The sequence below is a fragment of the Rhinopithecus bieti genome, unplaced genomic scaffold (genome assembly GCF_001698545.2).
Source record: "Rhinopithecus bieti isolate Rb0 unplaced genomic scaffold, ASM169854v2 scaffold_56822, whole genome shotgun sequence".
Lineage (NCBI taxonomy): Eukaryota > Metazoa > Chordata > Mammalia > Primates > Cercopithecidae > Rhinopithecus > Rhinopithecus bieti.
In genome coordinates, this window is record NW_016821797.1 from 68,476 (window position 1) to 85,970 (window position 17,495).

At 39.8% G+C, this 17,495-nt stretch overlaps 1 protein-coding gene across 2 annotated transcripts in view; it reads left to right on the plus strand.

The window, feature by feature from the left end:
• Positions 1-17,113, plus strand: part of LOC108521036 (prostaglandin F synthase 1-like) — a 24,737-nt gene extending 7,624 nt beyond the window's left edge. Inside the window, exons 2-9 of one of the 2 annotated variants that reach the window (XM_017860606.1) lie at positions 8,040-8,207; positions 9,083-9,199; positions 10,201-10,278; positions 11,063-11,185; positions 12,355-12,464; positions 13,249-13,414; positions 15,287-15,369; positions 16,866-17,112. In XM_017860606.1, the coding sequence (XP_017716095.1) occupies positions 8,040-8,207; positions 9,083-9,199; positions 10,201-10,278; positions 11,063-11,185; positions 12,355-12,464; positions 13,249-13,414; positions 15,287-15,369; positions 16,866-16,908 (888 nt within the window). In that variant the 3' untranslated portion in view covers positions 16,909-17,112. Of the gene's footprint in view, positions 1-8,039; positions 8,208-9,082; positions 9,200-10,200; positions 10,279-11,062; positions 11,186-12,354; positions 12,465-13,248; positions 13,415-15,286; positions 15,370-16,865 lie in introns of both variants that reach the window. The other variant, XM_017860607.1, reaches the window with a different exon arrangement.
• Positions 17,114-17,495: the final 382 nt, after the last annotated feature.

The window sequence follows — 17,495 nt, forward strand, 5'->3', positions numbered from 1 at the left end:
CATCCAGTTTTTCTGTAAATTGAGCATTAAAATAAAAGCACAACGGGTTTTCTTAAAGCACTAACCTGCTCTTTAACAACAATTATAAAGAGTTAAAAGAGTCTATAAAACTCTTACCTTATGCTCAGACATTAAAATTGGGTAAATATGTATACAAGGTTTTATTAAAAATTAAGTTTAAAATTAATAGCACAGTAATATAAAAGTAAAGTTTGGCTTATTTAGTAGAAATCATGCAGAAAGCATTGTCAAATATAAAATGGTGTTTAGCTTTCTTTGGGCTATATTTATATAAATGTATTGTATGTGTCCCAAAGTTATAGGAAATGCCTATAATTCCCATGTACCTTAGTGTATATTATCAGTAATAATTATAATTGTTATGTTAAAATTATTGTGCGCCACAGAGGTAACAGATATCCTTGTCAATTGTGTCTTAAACTAAGGCTACCTTAAAATTTTTTGTTATCCATAAGCAATTGTTGCCTTGTTTTGGTCTTCTTCAAAAAGTGGTTTTATAATCAGCTATAAAGCTCTAACAGGTACTGTTAAATGCAGGTTTCTGATAACTTTGGAGAATTGTAACATCAAAATAAAGGAAAAATGTTCAGGACTTTTAAAGAACTAAAATGTTAATGTTGAACAGGACAGGAATTAGCTGCATAAATTAAATTAATAAGCTAATCTTTTAACATTTTGCTTAAAATATTGCTAATCCTTTGTTTTGCTTTTCAAAGTCAAAGAAATTTTTCTTTTGAGCCATTAACAACTTTTAACAATTTAGTTTACTCCCATAAACAAAATTTGGAGCATACTTATTTCGCTCTACCTGATTGTCTCCAAAATTTGGAAACTATCTGTGAGTATTCTTAAGTTACAGCAATACAGTTATTTGTATAAGTGCCATAAGAATCTGTTTTCCTTTGTAACAGGACACAGTTAGAAAAACTGGTTATTTTACCAAGGCTTTGACTGGAATGGTGTGCTTTCCTTTAAGGAATCAAGCTTAACTTATGAAGCCAATAAAGCCCTTGGAAAACCGGCCTCATATTTTGTCTACAGAGTCCCTGTACAGGGTTTCTGATCTGTGGTAAGTAAAGAATGTCACTTTCTAGCAGGCCGGGAGCCCTAAGTTATCCTGCGACCTCAAGAGAAGAGAAATTCACCAACTAATAGGTATTTAATGGTACAAATTCATGAATGGGGTTGGGTTTAAAAAGGCCTTATCTCACATTCCTTCTATGGAACAAAGTTCCATAAAAGCCAATTTAAAAGGCCTGTGTAACAAATAATTATTCTTGCTGCACTGTGTGCAAATACTTAAGCCAAGTACAATAAAGCAAACCAATCCTACCATAATTTGTCTTTTAATAAAAATGGGAAACTGAAGAGAGAAAATTATGTTTCAAAAACCATAGCACACTTGTTGTTAAATTGTAGTGTTGTGTAATGTTTTCAATTTTATTATTTTCTACTGTTTAAATTATATTTTTTCCAGCTACAAGTTTCTAAAATAAACTATGCTTTCTTAAAGTCCACTGAACTGAAAACTAGATGTTTCAGCAGGCGCTGCCTCTAAGTCCCCCGACCATCACAGGAGGAAATCTCTTCACTGCTGGGGTCAACAACTAATAACTAAGGGTGTCCGGAATCCTTTGTCCCCATGTCTAGTGAGTCCATGGAACCCAGGGTAATTAAGATGGTGCCTGTCACAGGGATCAACTCCTAGATACATCACACTCAAGTCAAAACCTGAAAAGCTAAGGAAGCAACCCCTGACAGCCCAAAAAATGTCCTAAATATCACTATAAACAAATAAGAAATCTTAAAATCATAAAAAGTAAGTGAGTGAAAATTACTCATCTTACTCAGCCCCAACCCTACCTCACCAAATACTTTTTGTTGTTTCTACCTCTCCTTTAAAGCTAAATATTAAAACTTTTTAATGGAAATTATTTACTATGCTACCCTTGTGAGAACTGCTTTACTCTGCTATTTAGTGGGACTATATACTGTAGTACCCTCAGGATGGAATGTCTGATAGACAATCTCAGTTACTGTAGCATTTTACTTAGTTATTATCCTCATAGCAGGAATAACAGTTACTAACAAAAAAATAACACATGGCTCTTTCCAAATATGTACCTCTGACTGTCATTAAGAAAAAACATTAAAAAACAGGCGGGCGCCTGTAGTCCCAGCTGCTCAGGAGGCTGAGGCAGGAGAATGGGGTAAACCCAGGAGGCGGAGCTTGCCAGTGAGCTGAGATCCAGCCACTGCACTCCAGCCTGGGCCACAGAGGGAGACTCCGTCTCAAAAAAAAAAAAAAAAAAAAAAAGAAAAGAAAAAAAAATGTTACTTCTGTCTCAACCATCAGGCCTAATAGGAAATGCTGCTAAAAGAACTAATGTTTTACACAGCTTAATTAACCTTTTCAAAATTTTAACCAACAGAATCATGGCCATTTTGTAGACAACTACCCAGAAACATCTACAGACTGTGTTGCTCCTGCAGTCAATCCAACACCAAGAAACTCTCCTCCGCCCCCACTAGGAAGTAGCCGGAAACAACACATCACCCTTTGTCCTTTTATAACTAGGGTCTGGAATTATTGAACAGGAGCACCGTCATCTCGGACAAACACTGCCACTTTAAATTCCAGCTCCCTTTCTAGCCTTATGCATTTCGAGGAAATCACTTCTCTTCTACTACAAGCAACCAGAAAGAGCAGACAGTAAAACACAGAAAAGATAGCTCAGACACAGGGGGAGGTGGGGGAAGAGTCTCTTGGGTAACTGCCAAACTTCACCCTCATACAACCGGCCCCAGTAAAACAGTGGGCCTTAATAAGTGAATTCCTTTCCCTTCAGGTGCACTAAGATAGGGAAGCTAAAAGCAGACTCCAGGGATATGCCTGCAGCTGCAGAAAGATGTATGGGAACAGGCACACAACTCTCCCTCCCACATGAGCACAACAAAGAAACACAGAAGCAGTCCAAGCCTCTGATCAACTCTCCCACTGTGAATCCTTAAAAACTCTTAGTCTGTAAAGAGAGCAAACCTCTGACCTAACTCAGCCAGAAGGCACCTCTCAGATTTGTTTTCTCTAAAATAAATCTGTCCAGACTGGTGAGCCACCTTTTCATGTTTCTTTTGTTTTTTTTTTTTTTTTTTTTTCTCTTTCTTTAATTCTTACACCCCCTATTAGAATTAAGTGGTTTAGAAAAATATTGGGTTAAAGTCTTTCCTGAGATGCCCATACCCGTTGTGTTACGGGAGGAGGGGAGGCCTGGACTGGAGAGGAGAATAGAGACACTGGCTTCAGAGGTTTGAATGAAATCTACTTTTTTTCCCCTTTGTTAGCATCACCTGGGGTCCCTGGGTAGTGATGGCAGATTGAGTCACTGGAGTAGGGGAACTGAGTCCTGGGACCCATCAATCTTGTTAGACCATCTGGGAGACTGGCCCTGGACCCAGTGACCTGTGTCTCCAGGGACAGTCCACCTTCCAGTGGTCACCACATGTTGGACGGGGTTGAGATGACTTCTTTTTGTTGCCTTGACAGCTCTTTTTAAAGTGTCCTGACTTGCCGTACTGGTAGTAGTTAGTAGGTGTACCTGGGGATCTTGGATTTTATAGGCCTGTAATGTGGTCACTCGAGTCTCTGTCCTTTTTTTGTATGTTTCCTCTCCTTCTCCTGGCCCTCCTCCTCTTGGTCCCTATTGTAAAAGACCAAAGTAGTTAATTTCAGGAGTTTCTCCAGGGTGTTATTTGGACCTATGGCCTGTTTTTGTAGTTTCCTTTTGATGTCAGTGGTTGTCTGAGTAATGAATTTGTCTTTTAAGATTAATTGTCCATCAATTGAATCAGGAGATAGGGAGGTGGGTTTCACTAAAGTCTATCTCAGCCTTCCCATAAAGGTAGAGGTATTTTAATCTGTTTTTAGATTCAACATGCACATTTTAGAGTAATTAAGAGATTTGGTTCTGATTTTTTTGTAAGTCTTTTAATATGTACATCAGAGAGTGCTTTCTTTTTCACACCTCTGTGGGATCACTCGAACTCTAATTGTGGTTTTCAAGGGATGTTGTCTCTCTTCTTATCGGGAATGGGGATCTTGTCTCTTTTTCATTCTCTTTCCCCTTTTTACTGGTTTTCTTTTTCAGCCAGTTATAGGAGATATGTTTTCATCTCTGAATCTCTACTGTTTGCAGAGCTCTCTCTTTCTCAGTAGTAGTTAGGGTTTGGTTTAAGAGTAACATAACATCCACGTAAGATCAAACACTTACGTTAGATTTTGGAAAGCCTTTATATATCTGTCAGTGTCATCAAATAACTTGCCCAGGTCTCCCTCTATTTGTTTAAAGTCTTGTAATGAAAAAGGAATCTGAACTGTAGTGGTACCATGACTATCAGGCATTTCTTGTAGGGATAGTAGTGGACTCGGGGGTTTGGGTGGTAGAACTGGAGGAATTGATGATTATGTGACTACAGAGGCTCTGTGAAGTGGGGACAAGGGCTGGGACACCTGGGAGTTGCATTTCAGGGTTTTCTTGGGGTTCTTTTCTCTGACTTTGGGGAGTTGTCCACTGTGGGCTTGTCTGATATAACTGTTAAGAGGGCAGGGTCAATTTTATAATGCTTACAAAGATCTGGGTTGTTTTTCAGGGCAAAGAAGGCTTGTACATAGGAAACCTCAGACCATTTCCTCTCCTGTCTGCAGAAAAGATCTAGTTGTTGGATAGTGTTAAAATTAACACTTTTCTCAGGAGTCTAGGCCTGTCCATCCTAGAGTTGGTAAGAAAGCCATGTCCTTGTGTATAAGAATTTGAGTCTTTTTTTCTGAGTCTCAGGGTCAAAGGAATCTCAATGCTTCAGAATGCACTTGAGAAGAGTGCAGGCTTGCTTCTGCACTCTTCAGTGCAGTGAGATGGTTTGTTACTTATCTAGAAAAGGGAGGAGAAAAGATGTTCTTTAGTCTCTTTCTTCTTTTTAGAGTGACCCAGGGTGGAGAGAAAGATAGAAAGGGTGTCTCCCTTTTCTTCTTTTCTCTCATCCTCCAGGTCCCAGTGACTGTTATAGGAGTCACCCATGGATGCAAATGTGACCTTCACCCATAGATCTGAACAAGTTGGTCGTTAGAAGTAGTCATGTTCACCTGTGTGAGGTACTAGTTCTCTGTCTTTCTAGTGTTCTTAGACCATAAGCCTCCCTTGGGGAACCCTAGGTGTCTGGGAGACATTGTACAGTAGTTGGATTTGGGTAAGACCCTTTAATGAAGGGAACGTTTTAACCTCATCTCTGTCTTTTCTCGCTATGGTGCTGGTAAAGCATTGAATTTCTAGAGAATGGGACTGATTGACTATTAAACATAAAGTACTCCTTTTTGTTTAAATGTCAGTGTAACTGGATGTAGAACAGGTGTCTCAAAAGAACCTGAGGATTGAATGGCTGTCCTCCCTCTAATGGGGACAGCACTGAGGCTAGAATTTGTTTCTCAAGGGAGGTTTCTTTCTGATTGTTGAAAGTGGTGTTTTTCTGTTCACAGATGGGGTATGAAGTTTGATCACTGTTAGAGGGACATAGGAGAGAGAGGAATTGGGAAATCAGAGGTTTTGAGCAAAGGGCTGACAAGGCTCCCCATGGAGAAAAAAATCCCATCCCCCTAGGTAGTGTTGTAGGGTCTGAAATGTTAGGTAAAACTCTGACTCCAAATTTTTTGCAGGCAGAAGTTAGAGGTCGGAGGCATAATAGGCTGTTCCCGTATGTCTCACAGTAGAAAAAAATTAATTAGTCTCATAAAGCAACTGTTAAAATTCATTGGGCAGTGGTGAATTTTTACATGGAGGAAAGACAACCCAAATGGAGAGGGAGGAGGGTATTCACTCATGGTGAAATAACCCCCTATACAGTGTCATGAATGTCTATCAGTAGGGACAAAAAGACGCTTATTAGGTGAAAATTTAGACAGAAATGTTGAATTCCCCTTGTTTCTAGGGAATCACAAAAACAGTACCTATTTGAATTCCATTCCTGATTACTACAACACTGGCTGAGTTTACCCAACAAGAATATATTCACAGCTTGTAAAATTGCTATAACATTGTATACGAAGAAGGAACAGAAGACATGATAGCCATGAAAAGAGAGAAAGAAAATGCAGTAGGAAAGGCTATAAGTTCTGGTGCCAAAGCCCTGACAAGCTGTTGGGAACTGGAGTTAGTACAGGCGCCTTCAGGTAACACTGAGGTGTAACCTCAGCCCGAAACTTTTTGTCTTAGTACCTCTGAAAGTTTGCATGCATGCAACAGCTAGGTCTTCCGTGAAAGAAAACTGGAGTGGAACAGAGTCAACATTCCCAACACCTGAGGATGATGGGGATTGACAAAGTCCTTTCCAGGAAGCCTCTCCCCTGAGTCTTGTGAGACTGGCAGCTGCCCTGTTCACTGACAGGGGCCCAGTGTTGTTTTGCTCTTGAGAGAAAAAAAAAAAAATCTGAAATGAAAGTAAAGAGTTTGGAAGTTGGCTCCTGCCCACCCTTCCCATGAATTCTATTCCCAACCCATGCACCAAATATATGTTACAGTCTCATCAATGTATCAAAAATGTAGTAGTCTCTCATGAGGTATCACCCAAAGTTTTTTAACTTACCACCAACAAAATTGTGGACACAAAGGGTGAGATTAGAATGAAAGTTTAATAAATGAAAGAAGAAAGCTCTCTGTAATAGAGAGGGGGCCTGAATGGGTTGTCAACTCTGAGGTTGGGTCTGGGGTGTTTTGAACTGGGAAGGGAAGGAATGTGTTGACCAGACTTAGAGAAAGTGTTTCTCAGCTTTGCCTTGGACCTAGGCCCAGGACCAATCAGAGACTGAAGTGAAAGTTTTGTCCAGGACCTTGGTCTGAGACTAACAGAGTTTAAGTAAAAGCATGACCAAAAACCTTGGCTCAGGAGCAATCAGATGCTGTAGTGATGATTCTTAGAGGCTCAGCTCACAGTCAAAAGCATGTCCAAAAAAGAAAAGTGTCCACTAGAACCCACTGTAGCCCATAGTGTACATGTTCACAAAAGGAAAAGAGACTACTTTCTAGAAGCCTGTTGGTTGTACAAAGGACAGAGGCATTTCTATGTTGGGTCTTGTTCTCTTACTAGTGTAGTTGTGGGCATGTCTTAGGCTTAAAGGACAAAGGCGTTTTTATGTCGGGGAAAAGGCGTTTCTATGTTCAGTCATGTTCTCTTATTAGTGTAGTTGTTGGTATGTCTTAGGCATAAAGGACAAATGTGTTTTTATGTTGGGCCTTGGTCTTTTATCTGAATGGGCCAGAGATTTGTGTAAGTTTCCTTATCTCTGTCTGCAGCCTGATTTTTCAGACCATTTCTCTGTTTAACAGAGTTTTACCAAGAACCCACCCTAACTATTTTTTTTTTTTTATCTCAATTCCACACATTAGGAAATGAGAAGGGAATACTCAGAGGCATAACGTCATAATGGGGACTAGATTGTGCTTCTCATGAAATACACTATTCAGCCATCCACTCAGTTCGCTGAAGGGAATTTAAAGTGTCACACTCTGGTCACAGTGAGGTAGGGGCAGCTTTGGGGTTGCTTTGCAAGAATTGCTCTAAAAATGACAGAACAATGTACTTAATCTTGGTAGAACTATAACGTGAGAAGTGACTTTATGACAGCCGTCAGACAGGGCCAGTTGCTTTCAATGGCATAATTATCCATTTTATCCAGTAAGTACAAAGTGTGTCTAACATATGTTACATTAAGTTTCTACAATTGATTGATATGGAATGAGACATGATTTTTCCATACTCCAGGGTGAAGCTGATTTCTCTAATTCATTTGGGAATAAAAGTTATACTGGAGTTTAATCAATGTCCTTAGAGTACAGGTCTATCATTGAAACCCATGCCATCAAAATTGGAGGAGGAGGCCAGCAGAAACTACCAGTGAAAATGCTATTGGGAGAAATGCATTGATGTTCTCTGGTTCAGGCAGATCAACAACTCTTCTTACTCCTGTCTTGTAGACTCCCAAAAGCCAGGCTGCTGAAGCCACCAAAGTAGCTATTGATGTAGGCTTCCGCCATATTGATTCAGCGTACTTATACCAAAATGAGGAGGAGGTTGGACAGGCCATTTGGGAGAAGATTGCTGATGGTACTGTCAAGAGAGAGGATATATTCTACACTACCAAGGTGAAAGTTCTGTGTGTGAAGTGGTCAGAGGCCACTATCAGTTGAGATATGTTATTTTGAAATGAAAATATGGTCTAAGTTGAATTGTTTATTTACTTCCTAATATTGTGAAGGCACATTATAGAAACAGAAACAGAAATGACTTGCTTACTCTGAAATATGTTATGGTAGAACACAGTTCTTTAGTGTCTCTGAGCATCAGACAGTATTCATACATAAAATGGAAATAATAATACTTATCTCCTTTAACTGTTGTACAGATTAACTAAGCCACTATGGGTCCGCTCCTTCAGTTCTTCAGTAGGAGATCTTAGGATGTAGCAAGTAAAGTTAGATATTATTCAGAAAAGGGATCCAGACAAGAAAACACTTTTTCTAAAATCAGCGTTGAGTTTTCTGAAATTTCTAAAATTGTCCTAGGTGGAAATCCATGCTTCCAATGTAAACAGAGCTGAGGTCTTCAGGGATGCACCCTGTGTATGTTTATATCGATACAAACTTATTTTTAGAATGTGAGTCTCTCAGAATAATTCTTCCTGGGAATTTATTATACAGGACAAGAGATTCTGTTCTCTCTGTCCTGCCATTTATTGACTCATTTTGGTGGATGACTCCTCTAACCCTCGATACACTGAAGTTGATTTTCCTGCCCCTTATTAGTTTTATTCAGTTTTCTTACATTGCAGTCATTCAAGGAAATCTCGGTGTCCCATCAAGGACCTGATTTATACTGAGTAACATATATTTAGTGTCACTCTTTTAGCTTTAGACTACAGTGTTTTAAGACTCACATCTCAGTGTCTGACCATGAAGTTTAATTTTGGTTCTCAAATGTGTGAAATTATAATCTGCTTGGTTTCTTTTGGTCACTGCAGCTTTGGGCTACTTTCCTTCGGCCAGAATTGGTTCGCCCAGCCCTAGAAAGTTCACTGAAGAAACTTGGACTGGATTATGTAGATCTCTTCATTATTCATGTACCATTTGCTATGAAGGTCAGCTTTTGTTTTTCCTTGTTATGCCCAAGACTGTTTCATCATTGTTATAAGCACCTGAATTATCTCATTCTGGCTTGGTTTCCTGGGTTCTTCCTGAGAGAGGCAGATTTGAGTAAGGTGCATAGGATTGCCAAATCTTTCATGAGTATCTTTCATAATTGAGTGCTCTACCATCAAGATTTTCTGTCTGTCCTTGTCCCCCAGCCTTAAGGGGGGTTCAGATTCAATGATCTCACTTCCTCCACCCTAGATAGTTGAGGGCATTGCCCTATCTCAGTACTTGTGTTCCTAAATGGAGGCCCTGAGCCGTTAGGATCCTCAAGAATGTTGAGTTACCACAGACTGCAGAGATACAATGGGAAACCCCACCTCTTTAATGGAAGGGTCTCCCATATGTACCCCTCAGCCCAACAAAAGAGAGATACCTGGGAATAGTGCATGTGGCACAACTTGGCTCCTTTGGGCTTCACTGATCCAACCTCTCATCACAGTGGACATTGGCTAAGCACATCTGATGTCCTCACTATCTGGGTTGGGTGAGCATAAACTCTGGAGCTAAACACACTGATGAATAGTTATATTAAGCTCTGTCCTCCACACCAGCTTGTCCTTGGGAAACAAAATGAATTCCGACTGTAGGGACCTCATTCTTAGTGAAGAGTAGAGATGTGTGGAGGACGGAGCCTGGAGGTTACTGGGGCAAGGTGTTTTGCTACAGTCATTCATGATTTTTATCTTTCTTTCAACCCATGTCTTTGCACACACATACACATATGTACACATGCCTGCAAACACACACAAACACATTTACACACATGCACACACATATATATACACACATGCACACATGCATGCACGCACAGGCACAAATAGGCACACTCAGATTAATAATCACAGCCTCCTGAAACTCTTGAAGGTTGTTTGGCCAAACTCATTAGGCACCAGAAAGGGGAGTTCCATAGAAAACGTCCTTCTTTATCTTCTGTTCTATTTTCCAGGCTGGGGAAGAATTACTGCCAAAGAATGCCAGTGGGGAGATTATTTTAGAAACTGTGGACCTTTGTGACACTTGGGAGGTATGTTCTGCTGCAGACACCAGGCAGCACTGTGTGGTGAGGTTGAAATCACAGGAGGAGGAGTCAGAAGAGATGGGATTTTGCTCCAGCAGTTGTCTGACCTCACATGTGGAACTTCTCTGTGCCTCTGTGTTCTCATCTGTGAAGTGAGAGAGTGCAATGAGATGGCCTCTATGGTTCATTTTAATTGTAACTTCTAAGGTTCTAATTATAAACAGAAGCACCTTTGGCCTTGAGATCAGGTTGAGGATGTGAGCCCTGTAAGAGGGGTCAGCGCATTATCCTTGGTTAGAAACACATCATGGAGGAGGGACAGCTGCAGACTGACTCAGCAGGAGGGTGGAAGGTGCAGGACAGTGAACCTGCCCTTGAAAAACCCATTTGATTGATTTTTTGTTTTTTTTTTTTTACCATTCTAGAATAGATGTAGCAAAAAACCATCTACTGACAGAAAACCTGAGAGTCTCCCTTTCTTATGACTCTAGTATAATTTGTTAAGGAACTATTTCATGTCTCAAACCAAATAGGTACCATTGAAATAAGTGGGAGACAACAAATATGTCTACTTGCCATCCTGAGTGTGCATGTAATAGAATCAAGGAGACAAACATATATGCATAGCAAGGTAATGCATTAGCAAATTGTATATTCAAGTGATAAAACTGTTTAATTCAGTCTAATATTTATATATGTTAAAACAGATTTCCAGCATTTACAAAGTCAAATGCCAATTGAAAAGAAAAATTTACAGTAAAGGTCTACCACCCATATCCTTCCTCCCCAGGCCCTGGAGAAGTGCAAAGACGCGGGTTTAACCAAGTCTATCGGGGTGTCCAATTTTAATCATAAGCTGCTGGAACTCATCCTTAACAAGCCAGGGCTCAAGTACAAGCCCACCTGCAACCAGGTGAGCCCTCAGCCCATGGGGCTTTCTCTGATTTTCTGCTCTTCACACACTTCCTGCTTAATCGTGTCTCCAAGTTTCTGCTTTGATGTCATCTATGTAGATGAGAGTTCTTTTCTCTCAGAAATAGAAGATACGAGAGAAAGGCAATTTGAGTGGGGTGGAAGAGCACAATTCTTCAGAGGGGGTGAAAGCTCCTGTGAGACAGCCATGTGGAGGTGCTGAGTTGGGAAGCGGCAGCTCTGGTCTGGAGCTCAGAGAGTGGTCCAGGTGGAGATACAGATGTTTGGAGTCATTGCTTTATGGATAGTAACTAAACTCACAGACATGGATTTGTTCTCCTAGGGAAAGTTCATGAATGAAAAGGAACAGGCAGGAAAATCCACAGGAGAGGGTGAGGCAGAGGGGCACTGGCAAGAAGATTGAACAGAAGCTGCCAGACAGCTGGAGACAACCAGGAGAGGGTGGTGTCAGGAATCCAGTGAAAGTTTCGGTTTTATGAAAGGAATTAAGTCATTTGTTCTGTAAAAATTTCCACATCACTTACTAATGGCTTACTCATTGATCCACGTGACACACTTTGACATGTTCCTTTTGTGCTTCCTGCAAATTGAAGCTTAGTGCTACAGATCTGATCTCGTTTGATTAATGCCATGTGAATTTATGAATTTTAGCCAATACATCATTTTCCATTAATCATAATTACTATGTCTTTTGATGCTCAAATTTCCATATTTTGACTAGCAGAAGCCTCTTCAAGTAAGATCCTGGGTCCTTTGGCAGCATGCGTCATTGTCATTCTTCTTTCCTTTCTAGAGTGCAAGCTCTTTTAGGCTCAAATGGAAACTTTCACACTCAGAACTGGAATACACTCTTCCTCTAAGCAATCTTAGTTTCTTTCAGTAAAAATGGCTTTTAGAGGCTATAACTGGGGCACAAGGTATTTTAATAATTTTCAAACACAAATAGAAAAGGAATAAGAAAATTACTGTATCAGTGTGGCAAACGATGGGATTTAGAGGTGCTTCAGAAGGTGCATGGGGAAAAGGACCAACAGGAAAAGTATAGCACATCTATTAATGTGGTGTTACACATGCCTTCAGGCCAGTTTTAAATTTGCACGTGATTATTGGCTTGTATATTGTGACACCTTTTGTCTTGGAAAATTACAGGTGGAATGTCACCCTTACCTCAACCAGAGCAAACTCCTGGAGTTCTGCAAGTCCAAGGACATTGTTCTAGTTGCCTACAGTGCCCTGGGATCCCAAAGAGACCCACAGTGGTAATAAGAATATCAAAGAGCTAATCTATGGCAGGAATTCTGTTGATGCTGAAAAACTCCTATTAAAACTAAGTTCTAAAATTTTATTATTAAAAAGTTCAAAGATTAAAACAAAAGCAATGGTGTAGTTTGTTCCCATGTATCACCACTGAGCTTAAATGTCACCAACATTCTTTCCTTCCTGTGTCATCTATGTGACTACTTACGCCCAATCCCACTCCTAATATAAATTTTAAAGTGATCTTTAGGTAAAATTTGCATAGGCTGTAATGCTATACTTTTTTGGCAAATGGACATACTCTGTAACCCACATCCCTAATGTGGTATACAAACTTGCTATCTCCCAAAAAAGTTATTTTTTGTTCCTTCTGAGACAATAACTTCTCATTGCTAGGAAACTATTTTCTGATTTTTTTTTCACCTTAGATTAGTTTTGTGTGCTCTAAAATTTCATATGAAAGAGATCATGCACACTGTTTTGCACCTGGCTTTTTTGGCTCACCGTATCTGTGAGATGCATTCATGTAGTTGTGAGTATCTGTAATTCTTTCCATTTTATTGCTGGATCTTGTTTATCCATTCACCTGTTAATGGACAGCTTTATTGTTTCCAGTTCACTGCATTTATGAATGAATCCATATGAATAGTTATGAGACCGTTTTAAATCAAATTGTATTATGCCTACTCCTCTCAACTCTCTGGAGAATTTGGGGTAAAAGGAGCAGCACACTCTAGGTTTTCCGTTTTGCATCCTTCACATCTGTGTCTGTTCCTACCCCAACAGGGTGGATCCCGACTCCCCATATCTCTTGGAGGAGCCAGTCTTAAAATCCATTGCTAAGAAACACAGTTGCAGCCCAGGCCAGGTCGCCCTGCGCTACCAGCTGCAGCGGGGAGTTGTGGTCCTGGCCAAGAGCTTCTCTCAGAAGAGAATCAAAGAGAACTTCCAGGTACAGGTTGAGCAGAGTCACTCCAGAGTGAGCCATGGGCACTGGTCTGGGTTATCTCCCTTGCATGGGAAAATGCAACACGTGTCATTCATTCCTGTGCTTCTCTCCACTATGTGCTAAGGGAGGAGGGCAGTGTGGAAGGATCGAACGAGAGAGCACTGAACTCAGAGGCCTAAGGTTTATCATCTCTAGGCCTGGCTTTGCCGCTTACTAGTTATGTGACGCTAGGCAAATTTCAATTCACTTATTTCATCCGTTTCAGGAATTCTACATGGTAATGAACTTTAAGGACCCTGATTCCTCTCCTTCACCTTCTATACCTGCAAATGCCTATTTGTATTTTAAAATCAAACCCAAATAAAATTAGCTGCTCTGTTAAACTACTGGGACACCCCAGCCCAGTTTTCACCACAAAAGCCCCTGGCATGACTCTGTTAGTGAGTTTTTTCTTTATTAATTTTACATCATTTGCTAATACTTCAGTGTGCTCTCTGGACTGGGAGAACCTAAATACAATGACTCCTTCTGGATGATCTTTTATTGCCTTTCCCCTGGCAGTGACCCTAGCAGGTATGAAGTTAGGTATAAGGTTACAGACCAACCAAACTAAGAAATGGATGAGTTGAAGTTACTTTGTAAAGCCTTCTCCACATACACTCTGGACCTTATGTTAATCACAGGTCTCCAACTTATTTTGTTTTGAATCCCACAAGAATTTTGAAAAATACGTAAGCTGTTTCTCATTTTAAAATGGCAGCTACAAATTTTATTATGAGTTTAATATTGATGAGAGATGACATTTGAGTCATATTATATATAATGTATTTATTTCAAAATAAGTTATAGATTAAATATATTAACTTTAAAAATTAAATAGGTAAATCTAAATCTCATTGTCACAACATAAGGAAAAAATATCCGTTTTATTTTTTGATCCAAATCAAAATGTTAATACCTGCTCTCTTGACAACCATATAACTTCTGAAGTACATTTTTAAAAAGAGTTGTGAATAAATGTGTTGGCAGATAGGAAGAAAATGGACAGATATATACAGAGAAAGAGATAAATACATTAGATAGATAGGGAGGTATCTGAGTCTTTCATGAAATTGTCTCCTGGATCACATAATAAACTTAGTATTTGTTTTTTTGTTTTTTTTTTTTTTTTTTTTTTTGTTTTTTTTACCAAAAATATCTGTTTTACTATTAAGGGCCGCCTCATCAGGGACTATGTGTTGACACAAATGAACCTCTCTGGACTTGAGATTTATTAAAAATGCAGAACTCTTTGAACATAAGATGTAAGTGTCTCAAAGATCAATTAGTAAGCATTTTTTATAAGGAAGAGCAAACACAGCTGGAAATAGACACTATTTAGGGGTCCTGAGGTGAGCAAGTAGAACAGTTGTCCAGAAAATGCTTTTTCTGGGGTAAACAGATTCTTGAGTGGGAGTTTCCTATGTTCTAAGGCTTTCTCATCCCAAGGATGGATCAAGTTCCAGGGGAATTGAGGAAACAAAAGCCTGACCAAGTGTGGACATGTCCAGGTGGCAGTTATTTTGCACACTTTGTTTTCTATTTTAAAATAAAGGATTTCCTTTTTCTGTCTCAAGCAATTCTCAATAAATATTTTAGATTGATGAGTGCACACCTTTCTTTTGAGAAGTGGAGCTCAGTAGGAGAGGGGTGGGATGGAGAAGAGGCAGAATGTAGGTAGAAGAGGTCTCGGGCCAAGTGCATCTGGAAGCCAATGAGGATGAACATGCTTCCCCTAATGCTGTCCTTGCCTCTGCCTCCTGGAAAGTCCTTGTATTCCCATGTAGAAGCTGCTGCCTTGGGGAGGGGTTAATGTGAGTGTTTTCTTCCTTTCAGATTTTTGACTTTGAGTTGACTCCAGAAGACATGAAAGCCATTGATGGCCTCAACAGAAATCTCCGATATGATAAGTTACAATTGTAAGTGGTGCTTGTAGATTCTTTCACAGGCTGTTTTCTGTAGTATGCAGGGAAATGGGGGAACAAATGTTCCCCCATCAGGAAGACATGCCCAAATTCAGGCATGGGATAAAATAGGAGATGCCCTGTAGCCCTCAGACCAGAGGTTTCCTCCAGGACTCAATCTCTGACCCAGCAGAAATGTGTCTGTAAGTGAAACTGCCAGTGTCTGCACCATTGTGAATCCAATTCTTGAATGCCCTCACTATCTGTGCCTGGGTCTAGCACTCAGGGCGCACTGCCTGTGAATCTAGAAGGCTCAGTGTGTAGTACCTACAAACCTATAGGGGCCCATCATAATGTTCTCTTTAATTTATATTAAAATCAGAAGAAAAATGAATACAATAATAATGCATATGTAATAATGACTCCATCCTGCTCTTTGTGTTTGCATCATGATAATGGAAAACATAATTTAAGTATTAGTGCAGGATGGGCCCCCGAAGGCAAAGGTGCCTATGTCCTAGGGAAGCCTTAATGTGGTACTCCCTCTTCAGGATACCAACTATTTCTGCAAAATTTATGTCTTTCTTGGCTTTCTTTACCTACCACAACTCCCATTTCCTCAGTAATATAATCTCACCATGCTGAATTGTGAATGAATTATGAGATTCATAGACCCTCAAATGCTAGTGACGGAGGTGTCAATGGCCTTTACCCAAGATAAGATCCTTTGGAGTTTCTCTGGATCCTCGAGGCATGACTCTTACTCCAGTGTCATCTTTGTCCACCTGAAGTCCACCTCTGAGGAACCCAACATCCCTTGACTGGTTTATTTATAAACGTGATGTTCCATTTGCTCAACTGCTGCAGGATTTCAGGACTAAGGAGAGAGAAGGCTAAACAGAGAGGAGTTTAGAGGAGAGTTCAGAAACGGGAAATACAATTTTGGTTGCCAGAATAAAGACTCAGTCTCCAAAAAAGATCTGAAGAATCCCTCTCCTTTACATAAAACCACACCAAGATTCTGAGAGGAAACATTTTCAATGAGAAAAATATTAGGAAGTAACTTTTCTATACCCGAAGGCTGTGTATAAGTCTGTGATCTGCCTTATGAGACTGTGAACGCCTTGTCCTACTCTTGTCTGTGGCCCTATGTCAGTATGACTCCTGGCACATTTAACTGCTTCGAAGGTACTTTTAATGTCACTCAATTAAAAGAACAAATTATAAAAAAGAAAATGAACATGAAAAGGAAAACAAACAGTAATTTTAATTCCTAACTGACAAGTATCTTTATAATTATATTTAAGTAAGACATAATTGTGTTTTTTAGGTGTTGGTATTAGAGATGCATCTCGTCCCCTCCATAGATTAAATTGTGTGTGCCGAGGTACAAGTAGGGACTCAGTGATAAATTCAGGAATTTTAGCCCATCCTAAGTGCATCTTCAGAAAAAACTCTTTGACAGAATGGAAAAAAGAGTTACTAAATTAATATTATTTTTTCTCTTTCAGTGCTGCTAATCACCCTTATTTTCCATTTTCTGAAGAATATTGACCATGAGCTATTGAACATTACCACCACAATTTCCTCCTTTTAGGTGACACAGAGAGGATTTCTGTATTTGATAGAGGAATAGGAAGTAGGATCTGAAGTTGCAGGTTGCTTGCCTTTCCTTTCTTTTACGAAATGAAGACTTTAACAGGAAGACGGTTGTTTTTCCTGATTGTTAAAGTAATACCCATAAATTTTAAAAAATGAAAATAAAGAATACAAAACAAAATGATCTGTAGTTTTTTCATTACAGGATACTTATCATTTGACACATTTTCCTTCATGATTTTTCTAAACAAAAGGTCTGATATGGTTTGGATCTGTGTCCCCACCCAAATATTATGTCAATGGTAATCTTCAGTATTGGAAGAAGGATCTGGCTGGTGGGAGGTAATTGGATCATAGGGGTAGTCTTCACCCTTGCTGTTCTGGTGATAGTGAGTTCTCATGAAATCTGGTTGTTTAAAGATGTGTAGCATCTCCCCTTCACTCTCTTCCTCCTGCTCTGGCCACAGGAAGATGTGTCTCCTTCCCCTTGCCTTCCATCATGGCTGTAAGTTTCCTGACGCTTACCCAGCCATGCATCCTAC